Source organism: Myodes glareolus, chromosome 6, assembly GCF_982192425.1.
Source record: "Myodes glareolus chromosome 6, mMyoGla1.1, whole genome shotgun sequence".
Lineage (NCBI taxonomy): Eukaryota > Metazoa > Chordata > Mammalia > Rodentia > Cricetidae > Myodes > Myodes glareolus.
The window spans coordinates 116,264,299-116,286,155 of NC_142031.1; the positions used below are offsets into that span (position 1 = coordinate 116,264,299).

Genomic DNA, 21,857 nt, shown 5'->3' on the forward strand with positions numbered 1-21,857 from the left:
TTTTCTTACTTCCCCATATCTTACATTCCCTGCTTCTCTGCATCTGGCTAGCTGATGGCTGCCTGGCTTCCAGTTCCAGGCAAGTCCCTCATTCTCTCCTCCTCCTTCCCTTGTCCCTCCTTTGTCTCTTGATCCTAGATTTCTCCTTGTGTTTATTCTTTCTACCTGTGAGCCTGGCCTATCCTTTCTCTGCCAAGTTATTAGCCATTCAGCTTTTTATGAGGCCAATCAGGTGTCTTAGGCAAGCAAGGTGAAACAGATGCAAGACATTAATTTACATAATTAAACACACATTGTTACATCATCAAACAAATGCAGCATACGCAAAAATAACACACCTTTACACCATTAAAGTAATATTCTGCAGCATAAACAAATGGAGCACATCTTTGCCTAGTTAAAATGATATTTCACAACAGAGATCTTTCTGTAGCCAGAAGACTGACTGGGTCTTAGTAGAAGCCAAAGAGGTCAGCCCTCAGCCTAGCAGTGAATGCCTTTAACTCCAGCACTTGGGAGGCTGAGGTAGGAGGATCACAATTTTGAGGAAACCTGGGCTACACAGTGAGTTCCTGTCTCAAACAAGAAAAACAATGTAGAGGTCCACAGTCTGCAGATACCAAGGGACAGCCATCGTCACTCACCCTGCCCACCATCCCTCAAGCTTGAAGGGCTGAAGTCTTCATGCTTCAGCAGGCTGGCTGCCTCAGCCACTGAGGTGGAGGTGTTTCGTGGCTTGTGGTACAGTAGCCAGACACGAACACGGGCTGAACCCTCTCATCTCTTGGGCCACTTTCTCAGAGCTCACAGGGCCAGACAACCACCTGAGTAACCTGGGATAAACGCACCATTTCAAGGGCTTAGCCTTCACTATGCATGCCTATGTGTCCATATGCCACCGATCCCGTGTGGCAAAACCAGATTGCAACAGGCAACCACATGCCTCTGAGGGCCCATGACAGCCTCCCAGAGAAAGCACAGAAAACAAGCAGCAGCAAATGGGGGGGTGGGCACTTTCAAGATTTGGGAAAGGCTTCACAACTCAGCCTTCAGAAAAGCCTGTCACATAGAAACTAGGTAATTTGACTAGGGTTAGTCAAAGAGACAGAATGACTGGGTGGTGGGAAAGGTGGAGAGGGTGTGCTACAAGTGAGATATGACTGGGGGACACAACGGGTTTTATTTCTAGCAGGACTAGACAAGCAGAATCTTAATTTGGGAAAACTGCTCATGAACTGGGTGGGGGCGGGCACTATGGCATGAAGATAAAATTCCTGCTAAAGCTGATGAGGAAGTAAAGTCTGTTGGCAATGGGAATGGACAGGCAACGGAACAAATCTGCAGTGCAACGAACAAGGCCAGGCAGGTAGCAAGCAAAAAGGAGAGCTGGGGATGTGTCTCAGCTGTGAGAGTGCTCTCCGGCCTTGCATGAAGTCCTGGGTTCAATCCCCAGGACTGCATAAAGTTGGCAAAGTAAGGGACTGCAACCCCAGCGCCAGGAGACAGAGACAGGGAGGACCAGACTTAAGGTCATCCTCTGGTGCAAAGCAAGTTTGAGGCCAGCCTTGTTGACAGAAGTTTCTGTGCCAGCCAGTCCCGCAGCCATTCAGTCCTAAAGATACACATGGAGGTTTAATTATAAACTGATTGGCATTTTAGCTAAGGCTTATTGTTAACTAGCTCTTATAACTTAAATTAACCCATAATTCTTATCTGTTTCACCACATGGCTTGGTACTTTTTCTCAGTAAGGTGTTCTCATCTTGCTTCCTCTGCTTCTGACTGGTGACTGCATCTTTGCCTTCCCTCTTCCCAGAATTCTCCTAGTCTGGTTGCCCCACCTATGCTTCCCGCCTGGCTACTGGTCAATCAGTGTTTTATTAAACCAATATTAGTGACAAATCTTTACAGTGTACAAGAGCATTGCCCGACAGCACAACCTGGAATATGTGAGACCCTGCCTCAATAAAACAAAGGAAAAGGACTGTAAGAAGACTCAGCAGGTAAAAGACCTTGCTCCCAAGTTTGGCAATCTAAATTCCATCTCTGGGGCCCACGTGGTGTGAGGAAAGATCCAATGTTTGCACACTGTCCGCAAGTTGTCCCAACATTTGTGTGCTGTGGCACACCTGCTTCCTCTTACTCTTGGTGTAACTAAGGAGTTTTGAAGAAAATGAGGTGCAAAATTGAAGCTGCTGGTGCCTGTGGCACCAGGGACACGGAAGCCACTGTAAAGCACAAGAAGGGGTCTGAAAGCATGGGGTGGAGGAACAGAAACTCGCGAGAACAGATTGTAGGCTTCCAGCATCAGGACTTAAACACTTATTTTTCAAGCAACACAAACCCTGTACGAGTGAGTGGTTTGTGAGGAGCTTTGCTCACATGGAAGGAACTTAGCTTTTGATGAACACGGTTCCAATTTCCAGTCAAAATATTTAAAAGAAGCATAACATGCAGCTTCTACTAGGAACTTTACTACATAACTGAAGCACTTTCTTAAATTGTCAGATACCTGCTGGCAGTATGCGAGAACATGTCCTGACATTGCAGACTCCTCTAGACCTCTCTAGAACCAAGATGTTCTTTCCTTCCAAACCAAGTGCCCACAGGAGCCACACACGCCACTGCTACCCCTCTGTCCCCAGATGCTGTGTAGGCAGAAGCAGTTTTAACTTAAGACACAACGAGGCCATTCTGTAATGGTTTGAACACACACACCCTGAACACTGTCCACCATCTCCAAATGTAATCAGCTGTATTGTCACTGAGCACTCACATGTGCCTGGGATAGAAACAGGCTTGTAGGGCCCACAGGTTTACCCCTGCTCCCGGGGTTCATTTTGAGGACAGTCTCTGGCCAACCAGCCTTTTCTGTTTGTTCCTGTGCTCCCTCTGCCCCACCTGGTGATTAGCTATAGGGCATTGTTGACTCCACCTTGGGAGTGGCAATTTTCTACCTGCCTGGGGGGAATTCCTTGTGCAGCAGCTAGGTATATAAGGAATTTTCCCAAGGTTGAATAAATGGATTTCGGCTGATCTCCTTTACAATGACCCAGGTCTCTTGTGTGTTCTTTCAATCTCCAGGCTCTAGCCCGGCTTGCATACGGTAGAGGGTAACAGACACAGGTGTTACAACTGGGGGCATCATTGGGATATCAGGAATTACAGATGCTACAAAGCCAATTAAAAATAAACACATTCGATTACCAGAAAATTCTTAACTATATTTTAAACAATGTGGGAAAAATATATATTTACTGTTTCACAATCGAATGTGAAACAGTCTGGCCTTGAACTTGTGATCTGTATCTCAGCTTCCCAGTTGCTGGCATGACAGGTAGGCAACACCAGTTCAGCTGAATATTTAAAAGTACTGACGCTATGTAACCAAAACAGTATTCATGAATATATTGGTTACATTATAAAACAAACACTGTAATGGTTGTTCTGTCTCATTAAGAGACAAGTCACGCCCACTCCCTCCCCCATCCGCTGAGGCCTGAGTTCACTCTTTTCCATCTTCCTCTTAGAGAGGCATCTTTGCTTCTGCCTCTCTCCCCACTTCTCCGCTTCCCTCCTTCTCTGTCTCTTTCTCCTCTTCCCTCCATGACCCCCTGAATAAATATTCAACCTCACTCTGCATGTCCTGTCTATCCATGTCTCTGTCTCCTGCCCACCTGCCATGTTTCTCCCTGCCTGGGACCAGCCACTGCTCGTGGACAGGCAGCTGTCTCTGCCTGGGACTGGCTGCTCCCAGGGCCCGCTGCCTGCTGCCACATGGCTCGCCACCACTCTGGGACCGGCAGCTGTCTCTTCCTGGGACTGCCTGCTGCCACATGGCCCGCTACCACCATTTGGGACCTACAGCATCTCTGCTGCCTACTGCCGCCAGGGATCTCGCAGCATTTTAAAAATAAAAAATAAAAAATATAAAAAAATTAAAAAAAGCACTATAAGAGGGGCTGGAGAAATGGCTCAGAGGTTAAGAGCATTGCCTACTCTTCCAAAGGTCCTGAGTTCAATTCCCAGCAACCACATGGTGGCTCACAACCATCTGTAATGAAGTCTGGTGCCCTCTTCTGGCCAGCAGGCATATACACAGACAGAATATTGTATACATAATAAATAAATAAATATTTTTTTAAAAAAGCACTATAAGAATTACTACTGAAATTTCTTAAATCTGCAGGTGGCTCATGTTCTAAACACCTATTCTGACAACAGTAGGAGCCAATTCAACTTTCCTTCCTACTCATCTACTTCCTTCTCATCTACTTCATAAGCAGCATTTATTCACCATTGTTTTACCCCTCCCAACCTCCCTCAGACTTGGGCTTTGGAAGCCAGTTGGCTCTGGGAAGTTCCTGGAATTAGGAATGCTTATTTCTTGGCAGCTTTCGAAGGAGATACTAATTGAAAGGTTAATCAAGCCAGTCACACTTCTGTGTAGTTAAATAAACATCCTGTCCTGCACAGGTGACAGATGTGTGACATTCCACCAAGACTGTTGAACCTACATACACCACCTTCCATGGCCGAGGACACAGGACAGCACATGGCACGTTGGCAAATCAGACTGGCCCTGTGTCCACAGTTCTGCTCACCCATATCTTCACACTCAAAGCTAATTCATAAGAATAAACTCGACCAAACCAAAGGCAGTGAGTTTCTCAGGCTGCCTAGACAAACGCTGCTGAGCAAATACTCTACGACAGTGTGCGAAGACCCACCTACCTGTGCAGTGTTCTAACCACAACTGCCAGTAGGACCATCTCAGTTTAACAGAAGTGTTTCTATAGGTAACAAACCACCCCAATGTAAAGACACGTCAGGTCACCAAAAAGTCAGAGATCAGGGCTAACAAGGAAACAAGTAGGTGGAAGACACTGGTCCTTCCTGTGAAGTATGACGCCTCAGACTACAACCTCAGTATAGCAGAGCAGGCTGTGCCCAGCCAGGGACAGGCTTAGCACACCAGTGAAGGGTGGCTGCTTATGGAATACCATCAAAACGTATTTCTTCAGGAGAAAAGTTACTTCAAAAATACTCTGCTGCTGAGGGCCATGTCTGGGTCTATGATGATGTCTGTGGCCTGTTACCACAGGGGTCAGAGAAACAATGCATGTTAAAATCCCAAGGGCAGTGCTGAGTCAGCTCCACCTCTCACTGGCCCTCGGATAGCTAGCCCTGCCCTTCGCTGGTCACTGCAACAGGAGAGAGGGCCCCAGCACTCACCATAAGCCTGGGAGAGCTTGATGGCATGGGCGCAGGAGAGCTGGCTCTGCCCCTTGCCTGAAGGGGACCATCCTAGGGGTCCAGACCAGCATCCTGGGCCTTGGGTTGGCCCACCCTAACCTACCCCATCTGTGAGCTGCTGGAGGCTGGAGTGCATGAAGGGACTGGTTCTGTGGAACAATTAACTGTAGGATCTCCGTGACTTGGGCAACCACAGAGTATCCCAGAGTTGATGAGGGTCCAGTGATGACTGTGTGGCAGAGGCCTTGAACCAGACCACTGACTCACTGCAATGAGCATTTTGCAGGTGGGGCTCACTGGACAAAAGGGTCTACTGCATGATACACTGCAACAACCAATCCCACAATGAAAAGATGTTGGAAAGATGGAGGAGCAAGATGGGTTTTTGTTTGTTTAGTTCTTAATTTTTTGGGGGGGGGTTCTTTAGTAGGGTATGCTGCAAGGATGAGGGGCAGATATGAGGGACTGAAAGGTGAGCAGGATTGGGGTACATGCTGTGAAATTCTCAAAGAATCAATAAAGAATTATGTTAAAAAAATACTGTGAAACTTCTCAAAATGCTAACCAGTTTGAAGAAAATCATTTAAGTTATACAAAGAATATGAAATTATAAATAATCACTCAATTCTAAGTTCAAAAGTACATTTATTTAAATGTGAGCAAGTTATCAATATAAAAGAAAAGTGTAAGAAATAAAAATAATCAAAGTACAAAACATCTCAAATCTTACATCCATAATTTAGACAGCAAAGTCTTTATTTACATAATTTTATTTGTAGATGAAATTTCATACAGTTTTCTGAAAACACATAAAAACCTGGCAAATTAATAATCGAAGACTTAATGTGGGCTCTTGGGCATATAATACAAAACATAATTTATGTTTCCTAGAATAAGATCACACATCTTAACACGATGCAGTCAGTATTACATCTGTCTTCCTGGTAGAGGTCTCTCCCTAAGGCAGAGCTGGAAAACAAGCCCTCTGCAGGGAGGGAGTCCTGGTGTGCACGCTGCCAGCAGCTACCCTTTGTGTGCTCCAGGCTCCAGGCCCACAACACACAAGAGGCCGTCAATTAAATTTATATGTGGCCTTGTTGAGGAAAACAGTCTTCATACACCAGGCAGCAGGTTCACAGTAAGTCAGAGCTTCTATGTGAGAGGCAGTGCTAGTGAGCACCTCCTGACAAGACAGTCAGTCCATCTAACACTCCAACACCCAGGTCTTATCAACACCCCCACACCATTACACAATCCAACATCCAGGTCTTATCAACCGCCACCCACTGCACACTTCAACACCCGGGTCTTACAAACTCCTCCACTGCACACTCCAACACCCAGGTCTTATCAAACTCCTCCTATTGCACAATCCAACATCCAGGTCTTATCAAACTCCTCCACTGCACACTCCAACACCCGGGTCTTATCAAACTCCTCCAATTGCACACTCCAACACCCGGGTCTTATCAAACTCCTCCTATTGCACACTCCCACACCCAGGTCTTATCAAACCCCCGTGCACGTGCACAGGCTCTCTAGCTGACATAAGAGAACACGCTACATCAAGACCTGATGCTGCAACACACCTGCCTCCCATCACTGCCCCAGCGCAGTGGCTATCCAAAGGGAGGTTCCCACCAGGCACTCATGCTGGCTCCTGGCACTCTTTGTACTCAGTGCCACCCAGCTAAGTCTTCTAGCCCACATTTACTGAGCTCTCAGAGGCTAAGAGGAAGTGTTTGGTAAACGCACTCAGCTGGTGACACTATAAAGATGAAGGGCCAGGAATGACATCACTCTAACCTGGATGCAAAACATAAAACATGGGAGCAGATCACACACTCAACTGGACACGGTGCCTCACGCCCGTAAGCGCATGCCAGTACTCAGCAGGAGGAACAGTGTTGAGTTTTAAGCCAGGCTGGGATACATAGTGCCAGGCCAGCCAGCAACACAGTGAAACCTCTTAGAAATCTCTATCCTTTTCAAACTAATACTGGCGATTGTTTGATGTGAACTATAAACAGTCTGACAGGCTGCACTTCTTGCCTGACAGCCTAAGGAGCCTTAAGCCAACCCCACCACAGCTGTAACCTACACGATGCTGCTATCAAGCTGTATCACTCCTCTCAGACGCTGGCTCCAATCATGTTCTATGGGGCCTAACTATCAAATCCTGGAACACCTACATGAGTCAGATAGGTCCTGAGTTTGTCACCTGTTGACAGAACTCTCAAAAGTGCTGCAGACTGTACACTCTACAACAGCAAGGAAAAGGTCTGGTGACAAGAACCATGGTGTACCTTTTTCAACCTGCAAATGCACCTTCATCCTTGCCTATCCCCGCTATGCACCTTCGTAAAGGATATGATTCGTAGTCCAGTGTCTGTGTGAGCACTCCAGTCAGAACAAACTCTGCATTATGAACATCTGAACAGAACAGAACCAAAACCATTAGGACAAAGCCACTGTGAACACGTGCAAGCCACTGCAGAGGCGTGGGGAGCCATACCTATTCCTCTGGCAAAGTACTCTCGACATAAGTGCAGGTCATTCTCACAGGATATTAAAATGATCTCTGACAGACTCTAGGAGGAGAGAGAGCTCATGAGTGAAGGAAAGATGTCCGTGCGTCACAGGGCTGGCTTCTCGGGGTGGGGCTCTGCTCCCTTACCTTATTCTGTTTGTGCTCCATGAGCTTCCGGAAGGACGGCTGCTTGGACAACACCTTTCCCCCTGCACACTCTACGATCGCCTTCATCGTTGCAAGACTCGGGCAGATGCCAGGGGTGATGTAGAAATACTTTGTCTAGAAATACAGAAGCATGCTTTTTAAATGTTTTTAATTGCACATAGCTTTTCATAAATCAGACCCTGAGTTTTGCGTGTATGTTTTTGCTATTTGAGGCAGGTTCTCTCTATATAGACCTGGTTGTCCTGGGACTTCCTTCGTAGACCAGACTGACCTCCAACTCACACAGATCTGCCTGACTCTGTCTCCCAAGTGTTGGAATTGAAAAGCATGGGCCATAATACCAGTTCTGAGATTCTTGACAAAATATTTAATTTTCTACAACTATTAAGGTTATATTCCCCACCAGTTCCCTATCTATCCAGACATACACAGAGGGAGTTTTATGGAATATGGCCCATAGTCATCAGTAAAAGTAACCACAATTAACTGCTTGCAATCAATCTGCAGACATTAATAATAAACTCAGAGTCCAATAATGCACTGGGTGTTGTATCAGGATGGAAATCTAAAGAATTCCCTTGATGCCATGTAGCCAAAAATTTGGATTTTCTACTTCTCTCCCTCCGTGTCTTCCATCCTCTTCTCTTTACTGTATGAGTCTGAATCTGTGCCTGCCCTGAACGCTATCTTGTGAATCTGCCCCTGCCCCTTGGTCTGTTTCTGTCCTTCACAAAGGCTTTCCTTGCCCTTTTACTGAACAGCATAGAAATCATCATCACTGAAATCAACACAGAAGGCATCACCCACTAACGACCAGCAATCCAGAGAACACAGTGTTATAGACATGGCTGTTTACAAAGAGTATCCAAATGCTATATTCAACATTTATGGTGAATATTTGTTTAAAATGGCTTTCAGGCTATCTGCTGCTTTCAGCAAGGATTATCAGAACACACATTCAACACATGCATCACTCTTAGATCAGGGGCTTGGAAGAAATAATTTAAGTACAACTATGCATTAGCTTAGGTTGAAAAGGTTGGTTACATGGGAAATCCAAGGCAATTACTTAGATTGGTTGATTGTTACATTGCTATTGCCCATTCTCACGTGTGCGCTCTCTCTCTCTCTCTCTCTCTCTCTCTCTCTCTCTCTCTCTCTCTCTGTCTCTCTCTCTCTCTCTCTCTTGTTTTTCAAGACAGGGTTTCTCTGTGTAACAGCTCTAGCTGTCCTGGAACCCACTTTATAGACCAGGCTGGCCTCGAACTCAGAGATCCACCTGTCCCTGCCTCCTGAGTGCGGGGATTAAAGGCGTCTGCCACCACAGCCTACATTGCTTTCTTAAAGGCAGGTTAAGCAAACAGGCTTGGTACACAGTAGTAAAGAGTCTTAAGTAACCCCCAAGGTATACTATTAGCTCCACTGTAAGGTCCAGTAAAAGTTCCCTTCTTTAAGAATCTAAGATATTTTTATAATAGTGCATTGCCACAGCTGTGCCAACTACAAGAACCAAAGCATTCTATGCCAAGGCAGAATGACAGCACACATTTGCCAGCCTGTGTAAAATTCCAAGGAAGCATGGCATTTGGCCACAGCTGTCTGCCCAACAGGGGCTGCTGCGACTACAAACAGAATGGGAAATTATACTGACACTGCTTTCCTAGGCTTATCACAAAACCCTCACACAAACAGGTAAACAATTTGAACACTCAAACCCCTGGAGGTAAAATTGAACCTTAGCTTCCAAATCATTCCTAAGAAGTTCAAAGATCAAATAATTTTTATTGACTATTTATTCTTTGATACAAAATTACTTCCCACTAAGTCTCTAATCTGACAAATATTTAAAATATAGACTTCTAACCAGTTCAGTTATTCATCAACATACTCTTGAACCCCTTCTCTGACAGATCTATTCATTAGGTTATTGTAGCAATTTCTCCATCAGAGCAAACAGTGATTCCTACAGCCAAGTGTGGTGGCATACAGCTTTAATCCCAGCACTCAGTAGAAGAGAGGCAAGAGGATCTCTGTGAGTTGATGGCCAGCCTGATCTGGTCTAGAGGGAGACTCCATCGATTTGCCATACTCCCTTGCAGAAAGAGTAGCCATGAAGCGGAAAGGACAACTGGGTGATCCCAGCCATCATCTGCGTCACTGTCGTACCTACTTAGTTCTGTGGGGCTTTTCTTCCCAGCATACCTTAAAGAGGGGAGAAACATGGGCTCTCTTTAAGGATTCTTCTAGACTGAAAGAGAAGAGCACTTCTGCCTCAGCATCTCGCAGGATATAGTTCTGCTCATCTGGAAAACAGAACAGTGTTCAGAACAGTCTGAAAGGCACAGCCCCACGTAGAGGCAGGTCCATATGAGGGCAGTATACACTACCCACATTCACACTCACCCTGCCACTAAGGTATTGTCCTGACTAATTTTATGTTAGTTTGACATAGGTTAGAGTCATCTGAGAAAAGGGAATCTCAAATTGCCCACTGTGGTAGTACGAATGTAACTGGCCTCTATAAGCTCACAAGGAGTGGCAATATTAGATATGGCCTTGTTAGAGGAAGTGTGTCATTGCGGGGAGGGGGAACTTTGAAGTCTCCTTTGCCCAAGGTACACCCAGTGTGGACACAGACTCCTTAAGCTGCTTGTGGATCAAGATGTAGAACTCTCAGCTTCTTCTCCTACACCATGTCTACCTGCACACTGCCATGTCCCACCATGATGATAATGAACTAAACCTCTAAAAATGTAAACCACCCCCAATTAAATGGTGGCCAGGCGATGGTGGCGCACGCCTTTAATCCCAGCACTCAGGAAGCAGAGGCAGGTGGATCTCTCTGAGTTTGAGGCCAGTCTGATGTATATGAGCTAGTTCCAGGACAGGTTCCAAAAGCTACAGAGAAACCCTGTCCCAAAAAACAAAGAGTTGTCGTGGTCATGTGTCTTCATGGCAACAGAAACCCTAACTAAGACACCTCCAGAAGATCAGACAATATGAAAGACTGTAGGGCATTTTCTTTATTAGTGCTTGAGGAGGGAGGGCTCAGTGCATTGTGAGCTCACCCCTGGACTGGTGGCCCTGGGTACTAGAAGGGAGCAGGCTAAGAAAGTCATGTGGCCCATCCCCCTAAGTAGCACTCTGCCACGACCTCTGCATCAGTTCCTGCCCCAGGTTCCACCCTGCTTTGGTTCCTGTCCTGGCTTCCTTGCATGATGAACTGTGATAGGGTTATGGTATGTCACCACAGCAATAGTAACTGTAACTAAAACAGATATTTCTGTCTCACTCACTTCCCTTGACAGCAGTCGGACTACAAGATTAGGCAAGAGTTCTACCTCAGAGCTACACTGCGGCCCCCAGGGTAACTAATAGGAAGCTTCCTACTGGAGCTTCCGCAGCTCATCAATAGGCCCCAATGAGAGAATGGTCTTCCTGTTGACAGCTAGGTGTTCTTGTCTGAGACTTGACGGTGCAGTGGGAACTGCATTTTATAGGCAAATTTCCAAATGAAATGCACTAAGTACAATGCTGCATAGCCTGTCTTTTCCCTTGATGCATTCAAAGACTAAACCTTTATGTCTTATAGCAGAATACAAAGATGTCAATCAAAAAAAAACCTCTGGTAAGAAATAAATTTATGAGCTTAAATGAATAAGTAAATCCAAGTAAAACCCGGCTTCGCCATACGTAAATGAGCAAACGCACGCGGCCACACGGCACCCACCAATGAACTTCTGGCACTTGAAGCACTCTTCTAGCCACTCCGGAGTCACGATGTGCTTCACCACCGAGATGGCCGTCAGGAACTTCACGGTGCGCGTCACCTTGCTGGCGATGAGGTGGGTACACTTCTTTGTGGACTCAGCAACCTCTCCACCCAGGATGTACAGCTTCTGAAGCCGCAAACACAGCAGAAAGTCACACGAGACCAGTACCAGGACAGGCCCTGATAGTGCCCTCCTCAGCTGCACTTAATACAGGAAAAGCAAACCACAGGAGGAAAGCAGAGCGCCTCCAATGGCTGCCTCAGCAGCCAACTCCACACAAACTTGTGCCCAAATGAACTCTCCAGAAGTCAGTAACTCCCATCTAAACAGCCTGAGGCTCCAGGGCTCACCGCATTACAGATACTCTATGCTAACTCAGAGAATATGAAACACATGGACCCCATCTCCATCTTAACGGTGGCATAACTGGGAGACTGAGGTATACACATGTAACAGAGACCTTGTAACAGCCCTGCTATGAATTGTACTAAATTTATAGCAGCAATGTTAGTCACAGCTTCCTTTAAAAGAACAGCTAAAGAAGGGAGCGATGGCAAGATGACTCAGTGGGTAGGGGCAGCTACCATCAAGCCTGATGTACAGTCATTTCTGGGATCCGCAGGCTTGAAGGGGAGAGCTGACTCCTACAAGCTCTCCAGATGTACACTGTGGTACAAGTACACCACCCTGCCTCCAGCACACACAGAGCACACCAAGTAAACAATTACTTTGTAAGTACAAAGTGTATGAATATATAGAGAGAGTCAGGGAATTTTGACCATCTTCCACCAAAACAAAACTACCAGTTACCAGACCCCACCAACCTCTCCAGTGTTCTCTCAAAATGTCTGTTTGCATTATCTGTTCTATTATCATCACCCAAACCCACCCACCCTACCTCCAGGGCGGCCTCCTCCTTCACCAGAGAACTCATCCCAGGTAGACCACTTTCTCAGAGAAGCAACAGAGGAGCCTAAACAAAGTCTTTATAAAAATAACATTCAGATGACCCAGACGTTTATGTTAACAAAAAACTTAGTAACGGGGCTGGAGAAATGGCTCAGTGGTTAAGAGCACTGACTGCTCTTCCAGAGGACCCAGGTTCAATTCCCAGCACCCACATGGCAGTTTACAACTGTCTGAAAATCCAGTTCCAGGGGATCTGACACCTTCATACCAATGCACATAAAGATAAATAAATCAGAAATTTAAAAAACAACAACAACAACAAAAAACTCCTAGTAACGAAGAAGGAAATAATGGCACTGAACAAGGCGACTACCAACACCAGTGGGACTGTAAAGGCTGTTCCTGATTCAACAACCGCTGCCGATGCTACCTCACAGGGAGGGCGCCTACATGCAAGCTGGTCAAGCACTCTACCCGAGTGACATCCCTACTAGGTGCTAGGCTAATAAATGTCCAGCCTAAAGCAAATACAAGCAGAGAGGACCCTGCTGAAACCCTTTACACAACTGTCACCTTAATGTACTGCTGAACCTGCACGGGCTCAAATCCAGTGAAAAGCACGTAAGGCGTCAGCTCTGGAGTCAGCTTCTTAGTGGGGGGTGGCAGGTCTTCGATTCTGCGATGCAAACACAGGACAGTGAGGACTTCAAACAGCTCTTTAGGGAACCCAGAACTTAACAAGCTTTAAGAGCCTGAGTGTTGGGGGTGGGGTGGGGACTGTGACGGATGATGTCCTTTTCCTCCCACCAATTAACATACTCCAAAGGAAGCCACCTAAAACACCCACAAGGATCCAGATCATCCTCGCTAAGAACAATGCTCTCAGGTGAGCATGGAGATACAAAACTCCAATCCCGGCACTAGGAAGACAGAGCCAGGGAGATCAATTTAAAGCCAAATTCAGCTACAAAGTGAGTCTGAGATCAGCCTGGGCTACATGAGACCCTGTCCAAAAACAAAAAACAAAAAAAAAAAAAAAGAAGGAAAGAGGCGAGGCCAACATTCTCTTCCTCCTGTCTCTCCTCCTAACTATGGCTCAGCGGTGCACTAACACTTGTTTCTCTTTCATCCATTTACCAGTCTGCCTAGTATAGTGGGCACTCTTCATCTTAACATATGTTTCCAGTACAGTGGGCACTCTTCACGTTAACATGTATGTTCCCAGCATAGTGGCCACTCTTCACATTAAAGTGTAGTTTTAATATTTTCATGTATTTAATATTTTGCTGTGAGATTAGCAGAACCTAGAGCTTCACCGCACTGGGCAAGGGCCCACAACCGAGTGTGACCCAGTTCCTTGTGTCAAGTGACTGGGGTGACTCTTTGCTGCTGCAGTCACACTGAGACAGGGGGTCCTGGCGCTTCTACACTGAGACAGGGGGTCCTGGCGCTTCTTCACTGTGAAATTCTAGCCCCGCCTTCACAGGGCACAGTTTAAGGAGTTTAAGGAAAAGCCTTTGGTCTTATACATTTACCTTCAATTTCTCAGTTTCTATGGAAATGAGGTGGTCTGGGAAAACTTCCCACTTTATCTGTGGCTATTTCAATAGTTTTGCTCAGCTGTGCTCTGGGTGTGGGGAATGAGGAGAGAGGTGAAATGAGGAAATGCTGACTGCAAAGGCCCCAACAGCCGCTCTCAGAAAGTACATGTGGAGCCAAGGGCTCTTGAAGGTCATAGATACCACAGCCCTTGGGGAGGGGGGGGCAGGACTACTGGCCAGCCACGCTGCCTTCAGATGAGCCAAAGAGTACACACGTCACACCCAATCAGCAAGCAGCGTGCAAAGCACAGAATCCCTCAAAGAGGTCTGGGCTTTCTTTCCCAGGGTAGCCTCTCTGAGAAAGGTCAACTCTGAGCTGCACAGCCACAGGGCCCAGCACCCAGCCTCAGGTGTGCTTGGGGCACTTTGCAGGGGCAGCCTGTCTCCCGACAGCAGCTGCGGCTTCAAACATGGTTTGGACAAAGCTTTGCTTAAAAAAAAAAAAACAGTACTCGATTTTTTTTATTTTTCAATAAACAAGAAAGAAAAGTGCTTAATCACTTAGTACCTCTCAAAAGAGCAGTTGTGGTAATGGCATTTCACAATGAATTGTGAGTCTGATTTACAACTATGTACATGCCTGATGCCCACAGAGGGCATAAGAGTGCCTAAGGACTAGACTTATAGGCAGTTGTGAGCTGTCATGTGGGTGCTGGGAACTGAACCCAGGTCCTCTACAGAGCAGTCAGTGCTCCTAACCACTGAGCTGTTTCCAGCCTCTCAAACACAATATACTATCTTCAGAAGCCAGCAGTGGTGGCACACACCTTTAATCTCAGCACTAAGGATCTCTGTGAGTTCAAGGCCAGCCTGGTCTACAAGAGCTAGTTCCAGGACAGGCTCCAAAGCTACAGAGAAACCCTGTCTCGAAAGAAAACAAAAAACCTCTTCAGAAACATTTGGCAGTTAGCACCAGTCTTCCACAGCAGACCCGTAAAGACAGGCAAATGTAAGGGGCTTGCCCTGCTGCACATACCTGGCTCGTTTAGAAGAAGGTTGGATGTTGGTGACCTCATTTGGCTTCAGCTTAGGGGGTAATCTTACACCCTGTAATTAAAACATTGTCCACTTCAATCAAACAATCTCCAAGAATACAGAGGCTTCCAGATGTCCCCACCGCGTTTAATACCACCCGCCGGAGAGAACCACGGCCTTCACTGCTAGGAAGGCTAGGAAGCCAGGGGCCAGGAGCAAATGTGAACACTCAGAGAACCTGCTTTTTTTCCTCTCTCTCCTTTCCTACCCACCAAATCCCTCAATACTTAAAATGCCTGCCTATTGCCCTTACCTCTCATTATATAGAGAACCCTGAACCATCAACACCTGTCTCTATTTCAAGTATTATGCCCTGTGTTCCAACTTGGAACACAGCAAACACTCTAAGTGCAATTACACCTCCCTAACAAGACTACCTCCAGCACAAAGGCAGGGGACAGCAGATCATGCTGCTATGGATAAGGTGAGGGGCTAACCCTAGCAAGACCTCACGCACCAGAACCAGTTGTCCAAGCTCCACCCCATTCCGTCCCATCCCACTTCAACAAAAGGCCTCATCCAGCAGCCCAAGCCACTGCCCCAGGACAGAAGCATGCCAACAAGACAGGAGAATGGAGACTGCCTGTGGGCAGGCCCCACAGGGCCACCAACACTACACCACACTGTTCATTCCTTCACATTGTAAACTCAGAGGTTCAAAGACAGCCTGAGCAACTTAGTAAGACCTTGTTTCAAAATTCATAAAAATGGCTAGGTGTAGAACCACTGTCCAGCACGCCTGGCACTGACAAATCTCCAGCAGCACCAAATCAGCAAAATAAACCCCAAACCCCAGCACCTTTACTTGCTCATGCCACTACATCCATGATCCTTTTCTGAATCCAGCTCAGACTCACTAACTACAAGTCACATCGCCTACACGTGCTGCCACGCCACAACCAAGAAAGCCAAGCACACCTCCCCTGCACTGTGTGTGCACTTAGTAGCCTCAGAGGCCAAAGCAGAATACCACACACCGTCTGCAGGAAGGTGAGGACTCTTTTCGTCTCGGCCTGTCCAAGACTCCTCTCCACCATTTCCACAGCACCCCCCAAGCCAGGAGGGAACCAGCCTGTCCAGGAACTACAGAATACAAAGGCCCAGGAGACCAGCCTGGGAAGCCTGCCCATTTCTCATGTGAGCCGGGTGGCTTGTTGAGAGATGACTGACTGCCACTTTGTCATCTGGGCCCACCTTAGGAATTCTTTCACCACACAAGCAGGGAAGACATTGGCTTTTGTCAATATGTCTGAGATGGCCCTGCTCTGTTAAAGTCAATTGCTAGTTTAAGCTAGAGAAAAATATGCATCTGACAGCAGACTGGACTTCTTGCAAGAGTGTGAGTCGGCAGGCCCCGCAACGCACAGCCTGGAATCATCTCTGTATGTTACAGAATGTGCCACAAGAAGGCTGAGCATGATGGTACACACCTTTAATCACAGCACTCAAGAGGCAAATCTCTGTGAGTTCTAGGCCAGCCCAGGCAACACAGCAAGTTCCAGGACAGTCATGGCTACATAGTGATTTCCAGGACAGCTAGGATTACTTCAAGAGATCCTGTTTCAAACAACAAAACAAACAGAAACGAAGGCCTTGCTATGCTGTGTAGGCTGGACTTAAACTCCTACCCTCTAAGAACCCTTCTACTTTGGTCTCCTGAGTAGCAAGAACTATACAGGTCCACAGTCCATTTGATTGGCTAAATAAGTCCATTTTTAAAAACACTAAAGAGTAAACAAGACATAGTAGCTCACACTTAAAATCCTAGCACTCTGGTCATTTTTCAGGTATACAAGTTCAAGGTCAGCCTGGGTTCTACGTGGGACCTATCTCAAAAATCACACAAGGGGGGGGGGGAGCTATAGGAGTCAGAGGTTGGGACATTTGAGGGCCAGTGTCCTCTAGACATGACAGGGCCCTGCACTCATGAACTCACAGCTACTCTGTCTGCATAAGACCTGTCTGTACAAGATACAGCCAGGCAGCACTCCAGCATGGGGTAGGGGTGGGGATCAGGGTATGTGAGCACATGAGCCCTACCCCTAGCCAAGGAGTTATTGACAGGTGATGGCTTCTTGGAAAGGGAGAGTCAAGTTTCCCTTAAGAGTGTCCTAGGTTGGTTGACCATGCCCCACAGCCATGCAGATATGGGCAGCACTAATTAGACTCAGAGGGTTTTGGTTTTGCTTTTAGAGACAGGGTTTCCCTGTGTAGCCCTGGCTGTCCTGGAGCTTGCTCTGTAGACCAGGCTGGCCTCAAACTCAGAGATCTAAGTACTGGGATTAAAGTAATGCACCACCACTGCCCAGCTTCAGTGGGCCATTTTTTAAAAAATTTAAAAAGAGGATATGAAGTTAAGGGGAACTGCAGAGGATTTGTGGAGGGATATGGGATTTGAATTAGAATAGCCCTATAGGCTCATTATTTGAATGCTTGGCATTCAACTGATGGAATTGAACTGATGGGAAGGATTAGGAGGTATGGCCTTGTTGGAAGAGGTGTGTTACTGGGGCTGGGCTTAAGGTTTTAGAAGTCCATACCTAGCCCTGTCTGTCTGTCTGTCTGTCTGTCTGTCTGTCTGTCTGTCTGTCTCCTCTTGCTTGTGGATCAGATGCAAGCTCTAAGCACTGTTCTGGAGTCATGCGTGCCTTCTGCTGCCATACTCCCTGCCATGGCGGTCATGGACTCTAATTCTTTGAAACTTTAAGCCCCCAGTTAAATGCTTTCTTCTAACCAGGCATGGTGGCGCACGCCTTTAATATCAGCACTTGGAAGGCTGAGGCAGATGGATCTCTGAGAGTCTGAGGACAGTCAGAGTTGCACAGAGAAACCCTGCCTCTAAACCACTCCCCGAAAAGCTTTCTTTATAAGTTGCCTTGGTCAGAGTGTCTTCACAGCAACAGAGCAGTGACTAAGACAGGGATGACCAGGACGGAATTCTTATGAGTGTAGGGAATACAAGAGTAACAAATGAAAACAAACTAAAAACCCTTGTACAAAATATGTTAATATATTTGTGACAGGCATGCAGTCCTAAGCCTAGTCACTACCCAGGAGCAAAGCACTGCTCTCCCCAGGGTGTGGACTCACGACAAGAACAGTGGGTCTTAAGAAAGTAAATACTAATACAAGGCCACAATCTCATTAAGCCTTAAAGGTAAGAATGTAGTTAGCCCCTACCAGACAATCTGCAACTAACAACTTCCAGAATGTTCTATCCTGAAGTGGCCTGTCAGAATATCCAACATGATATGACCCTGCCCTGGAACCCTCAGGAATATTCCCCAAGAACAGGGAACTCTGACTTGTGGCCTGTGTTGGTTCATACCTCTGCCACTTCCAGTATCTCTGAAGGCCTTGCCCACTAGCTATGAAAAACAGCCGCCATCTGATAGTTGTGCTCCTGGAGTGTGACACAGCTCTCTGAAGCTAGCAAAGCTCATGCACACAGAGGCCCACTCACCACCCGCACTGACAGTAGAGAAACATGTAGACTGGTGTGTTACACACTTGCAGCATAAAGAAGATACCCTTCATATGCTACGAAACAAGAAGCTAGCATTCACAAACATGTCTACTGCATTTGGGTGACACAGCAGCCTGTGTGTGTGTGTGTGTGTGTGTGTGTGTGTGTGTGTGTGTAGGGGCCACAGTGGGATCTGCAGGGCTGACGTACAACAATGTCCACAGTGAAGTATAGGCAGCTGACAATACAGAAATGGCCAATGTGGTATGGGGAAGACATACGGCAATGGCCACTGTGGGATGTGGGGCTGGCGTACCATCAAGAGCTCTGCAGTCACCTTCACTGGGACCCTCCATGCATCTGAAAGAGAAAGACGTCATCTTCCATATGGAATGCTCAAACAACCCTGCTGTAAGCCCTTCCTAGGCATGGAACCTGGCCACACAGGGCTTGTCCACAACACTCATTCAGGTCAAGTGTAGCTAGAACACTGTAGCTCAGGTTTCCAGAGTCAAGCAAGCATGGCTGACGCTTCATACACCATGATTCCCGAGGGTATGTACTAGGTGCAGTGTCCCATCCTGAGGGAGACTACAGTTATTATGAGAGGTGCCCACAGGATCCACAATGGCTAACACACAGGTGTTGGCCTCAGAGAGCAGCCTGTGCTGTGCATCAGAGCGGACCTGAGGGTCAGGCACGTAGAGAAGCCCCTGTAAGGCCCAGGCAGTCCCTTGGGAGAACAGCTGCATAATGAAGGCTAAAGAAAATCCTTCTCAAGATGAAAATCTTCTATATAAAACTGGGCTTCTCAGGAGGTCAGAACACAATCTGAGTAATGTTCAATTCTCAAGGTCAGAATTAAAACCCAGTGCTGTATTACACAGACATGAATTTTAAAGATGAATAAAAGCTCTTAAAAAGGAAAGGGAAAAGAAAGCTCTGTGTGCTGCATCTTATGCCCCCATCTTCCACGGGACAGTCCTCTGAGGGCTGGCCACACAAGGCAGGGCACCGTAAGGGAGTGACAACCCGTCCTCAGAGTTTGACAGTGACAAAGAAGGCACGGTCCGAGAAGAAAACGGAGTGTGTTCCCAGCTCTAAACGCCTCTCAGACACAAACCCAACAGCCACACCAGGGGAGGAGCAGAGATGTTCAGAGGGGACTAAACAAAGCAGGTGGTGTGAACAGCTGTCACACAACAGTGACAGCACGGGGCCCATCACTAACCTAAAAGACTCAAGACCAAGTGTGGAGTGGGCGCAAAGGGGTCCGGCAGGTTGAAGGCGGTGTAGCGGCTGAACTGCACTTGCCGCAGGGCCTCGAAGTTTCCCAGCAGAATGTCCCCCAGCCACTGAGCATTCACACACGGGATCCTCCACTCTTTGGCCTTCTCGTACTTCAAACCACTTGGTCTTTTTTGTGACGAAATCACAGTTATTCAATGTTAGTGTCATCTTACCATAAATTTTTGTTTGTTTTCAACAAAACTTAATTAAAAAAAAAAAAAACAACTAATAAAAGTGGCAGCATATTTCCACAGAACTGCCAGCAGTCCAAACTGGAGGCCAAGAGCAGTTAAGTCCAGTCTCCAGAGGGGTCAGTATCTGACTTTAACCCTATTCCTGGCATCTAAATTTATCAATTCATGTTCTATTATTCCATCCAATCACCAAATGAAGCCTTTTATAGATGTCTCTGCTGACAGGACCATAAAAAGTGATGCTTCTTTAAAAAGAGACGACTGTTTATTAAGAAAGACTGACAGGCCAGGCATGGTGGTACACACACCTTTAATCCCAGTTATAGGGATGCAGAGGCAGGTGGATCTCTGTGAGTTCAAGACCAGCCTGATATACACAGTGAGTGCCCAGACAGCCAGGGCTACTTAGAGAGCCCCTGAAAGAATAAAAGGCACTCCTGAGTGAAAGTCGGCTAACAGTGAGTGGAAGCACTCAAAGACCTTTTTGTCAATTCTTTCATGGACCACCACACATGAAATCCACACAAAGAACAATGTATTAAGAAACCACTGCCGCCAGGCATAGTAATGCAGGCCTAAGATTCCAGCACTTGGGAGTTTGGGGCAGGAGGATTGCCATAAGTTTATCATAAGTTTAAGACCAGCCTGGTTTACAAGAAGCCACACCTCCCCCAGACATGCAAACCACCCAATATCTCCACATTCCTTTCTTTTGGGCAAACAGGATCGGCACGGCTTCAAAGCCCAACTTACTCTTTACAGATGAGGACAGTGTTGCTACGACACAGGTACCCTGTGTACTTGGCACCTGCCAGGTATGCCATTAACTTCAGGTCATCTCTGTCATTGTCAACAAATCCAGTCACAGAGATAATCTGGTGAGAAAAGAGCAAATGTGATATGAACACAAAGTGGCTCTGGTTCTACATTCTCATGCTCCTATGGCATTAGGGGATGTATCTGGCACTACCATTTCTGAGAGCATATGAGAATAACTCACTGACGGAACACGAAGCACACAGCATCCTTGTAGCAAGAAGAGAGAAGAGCTACACTCACAGGGTAGTACTGCTAGCATCTGCGCAAGGCTGCTCAGATAACTTTAGGTTACTGTGCTGAGCACACACACAGAGCAGGTCTTTATTTTCCTCATTCATCCAGACTGGATCCTTTGGCTGCAAGTACCCACAAGTGCTGACCAAGTTCTGCCCAACAGTAGCTGACACATCCTAGGATTTGAAATACTGATGAGGTACAATGACGTGTGTCTTGGGTCACTGCTACAGTGGTCACGGCATGTAGAAAAGAGGGTGAAAAGCAAAACAAGAGTCTGGGACAGAACTTTGGAAAGCCAAGCAGGAAAGGGGACGGGCCTCACATGCTGTGAACAAGGCTTGCCCCCAGGTGGGAACGCCACAGGGAAATGCAGGGCTCGATGGGGTGGCACCAGTTTCTTCTTCTTCAGGACTGTGTTGAGCCAGTGCGCAGTGACACACCGCTTCCTCTCCCGCAGTGCCTGGCAAACAAAACAACAGTCGTGTTGTCTCTGCTTTTTACTACACAACTAGGGAGAAAACAGTTGGCTTGCAGAGTACAGCACCACCTTCCCAGGTCCAGTGAATGAGAGTCCACCTCC

General features: G+C 46.8%; 1 protein-coding gene across 1 annotated transcript in view; it reads right to left on the reverse strand.

Annotated features, from left to right (window-relative positions):
- Nucleotides 1-5,880: 5,880 nt before the first annotated feature.
- Nucleotides 5,881-21,857, reverse strand: part of Paxip1 (PAX interacting protein 1) — a 48,108-nt gene continuing 32,131 nt past the window's right edge. The window contains exons 10-21 of the mRNA XM_087907532.1: nucleotides 21,600-21,737; nucleotides 20,975-21,096; nucleotides 19,969-20,153; nucleotides 19,054-19,097; nucleotides 15,213-15,283; nucleotides 13,209-13,311; nucleotides 11,684-11,852; nucleotides 10,156-10,256; nucleotides 7,933-8,067; nucleotides 7,771-7,846; nucleotides 7,624-7,688; nucleotides 5,881-6,339 (exon numbers count right to left, since the gene is read on the reverse strand). Of these exons, the coding sequence (XP_087763658.1) occupies nucleotides 6,328-6,339; nucleotides 7,624-7,688; nucleotides 7,771-7,846; nucleotides 7,933-8,067; nucleotides 10,156-10,256; nucleotides 11,684-11,852; nucleotides 13,209-13,311; nucleotides 15,213-15,283; nucleotides 19,054-19,097; nucleotides 19,969-20,153; nucleotides 20,975-21,096; nucleotides 21,600-21,737 (1,221 nt within the window). The 3' untranslated portion in view covers nucleotides 5,881-6,327. The remainder of the gene's footprint in view (nucleotides 6,340-7,623; nucleotides 7,689-7,770; nucleotides 7,847-7,932; nucleotides 8,068-10,155; nucleotides 10,257-11,683; nucleotides 11,853-13,208; nucleotides 13,312-15,212; nucleotides 15,284-19,053; nucleotides 19,098-19,968; nucleotides 20,154-20,974; nucleotides 21,097-21,599; nucleotides 21,738-21,857) is intronic.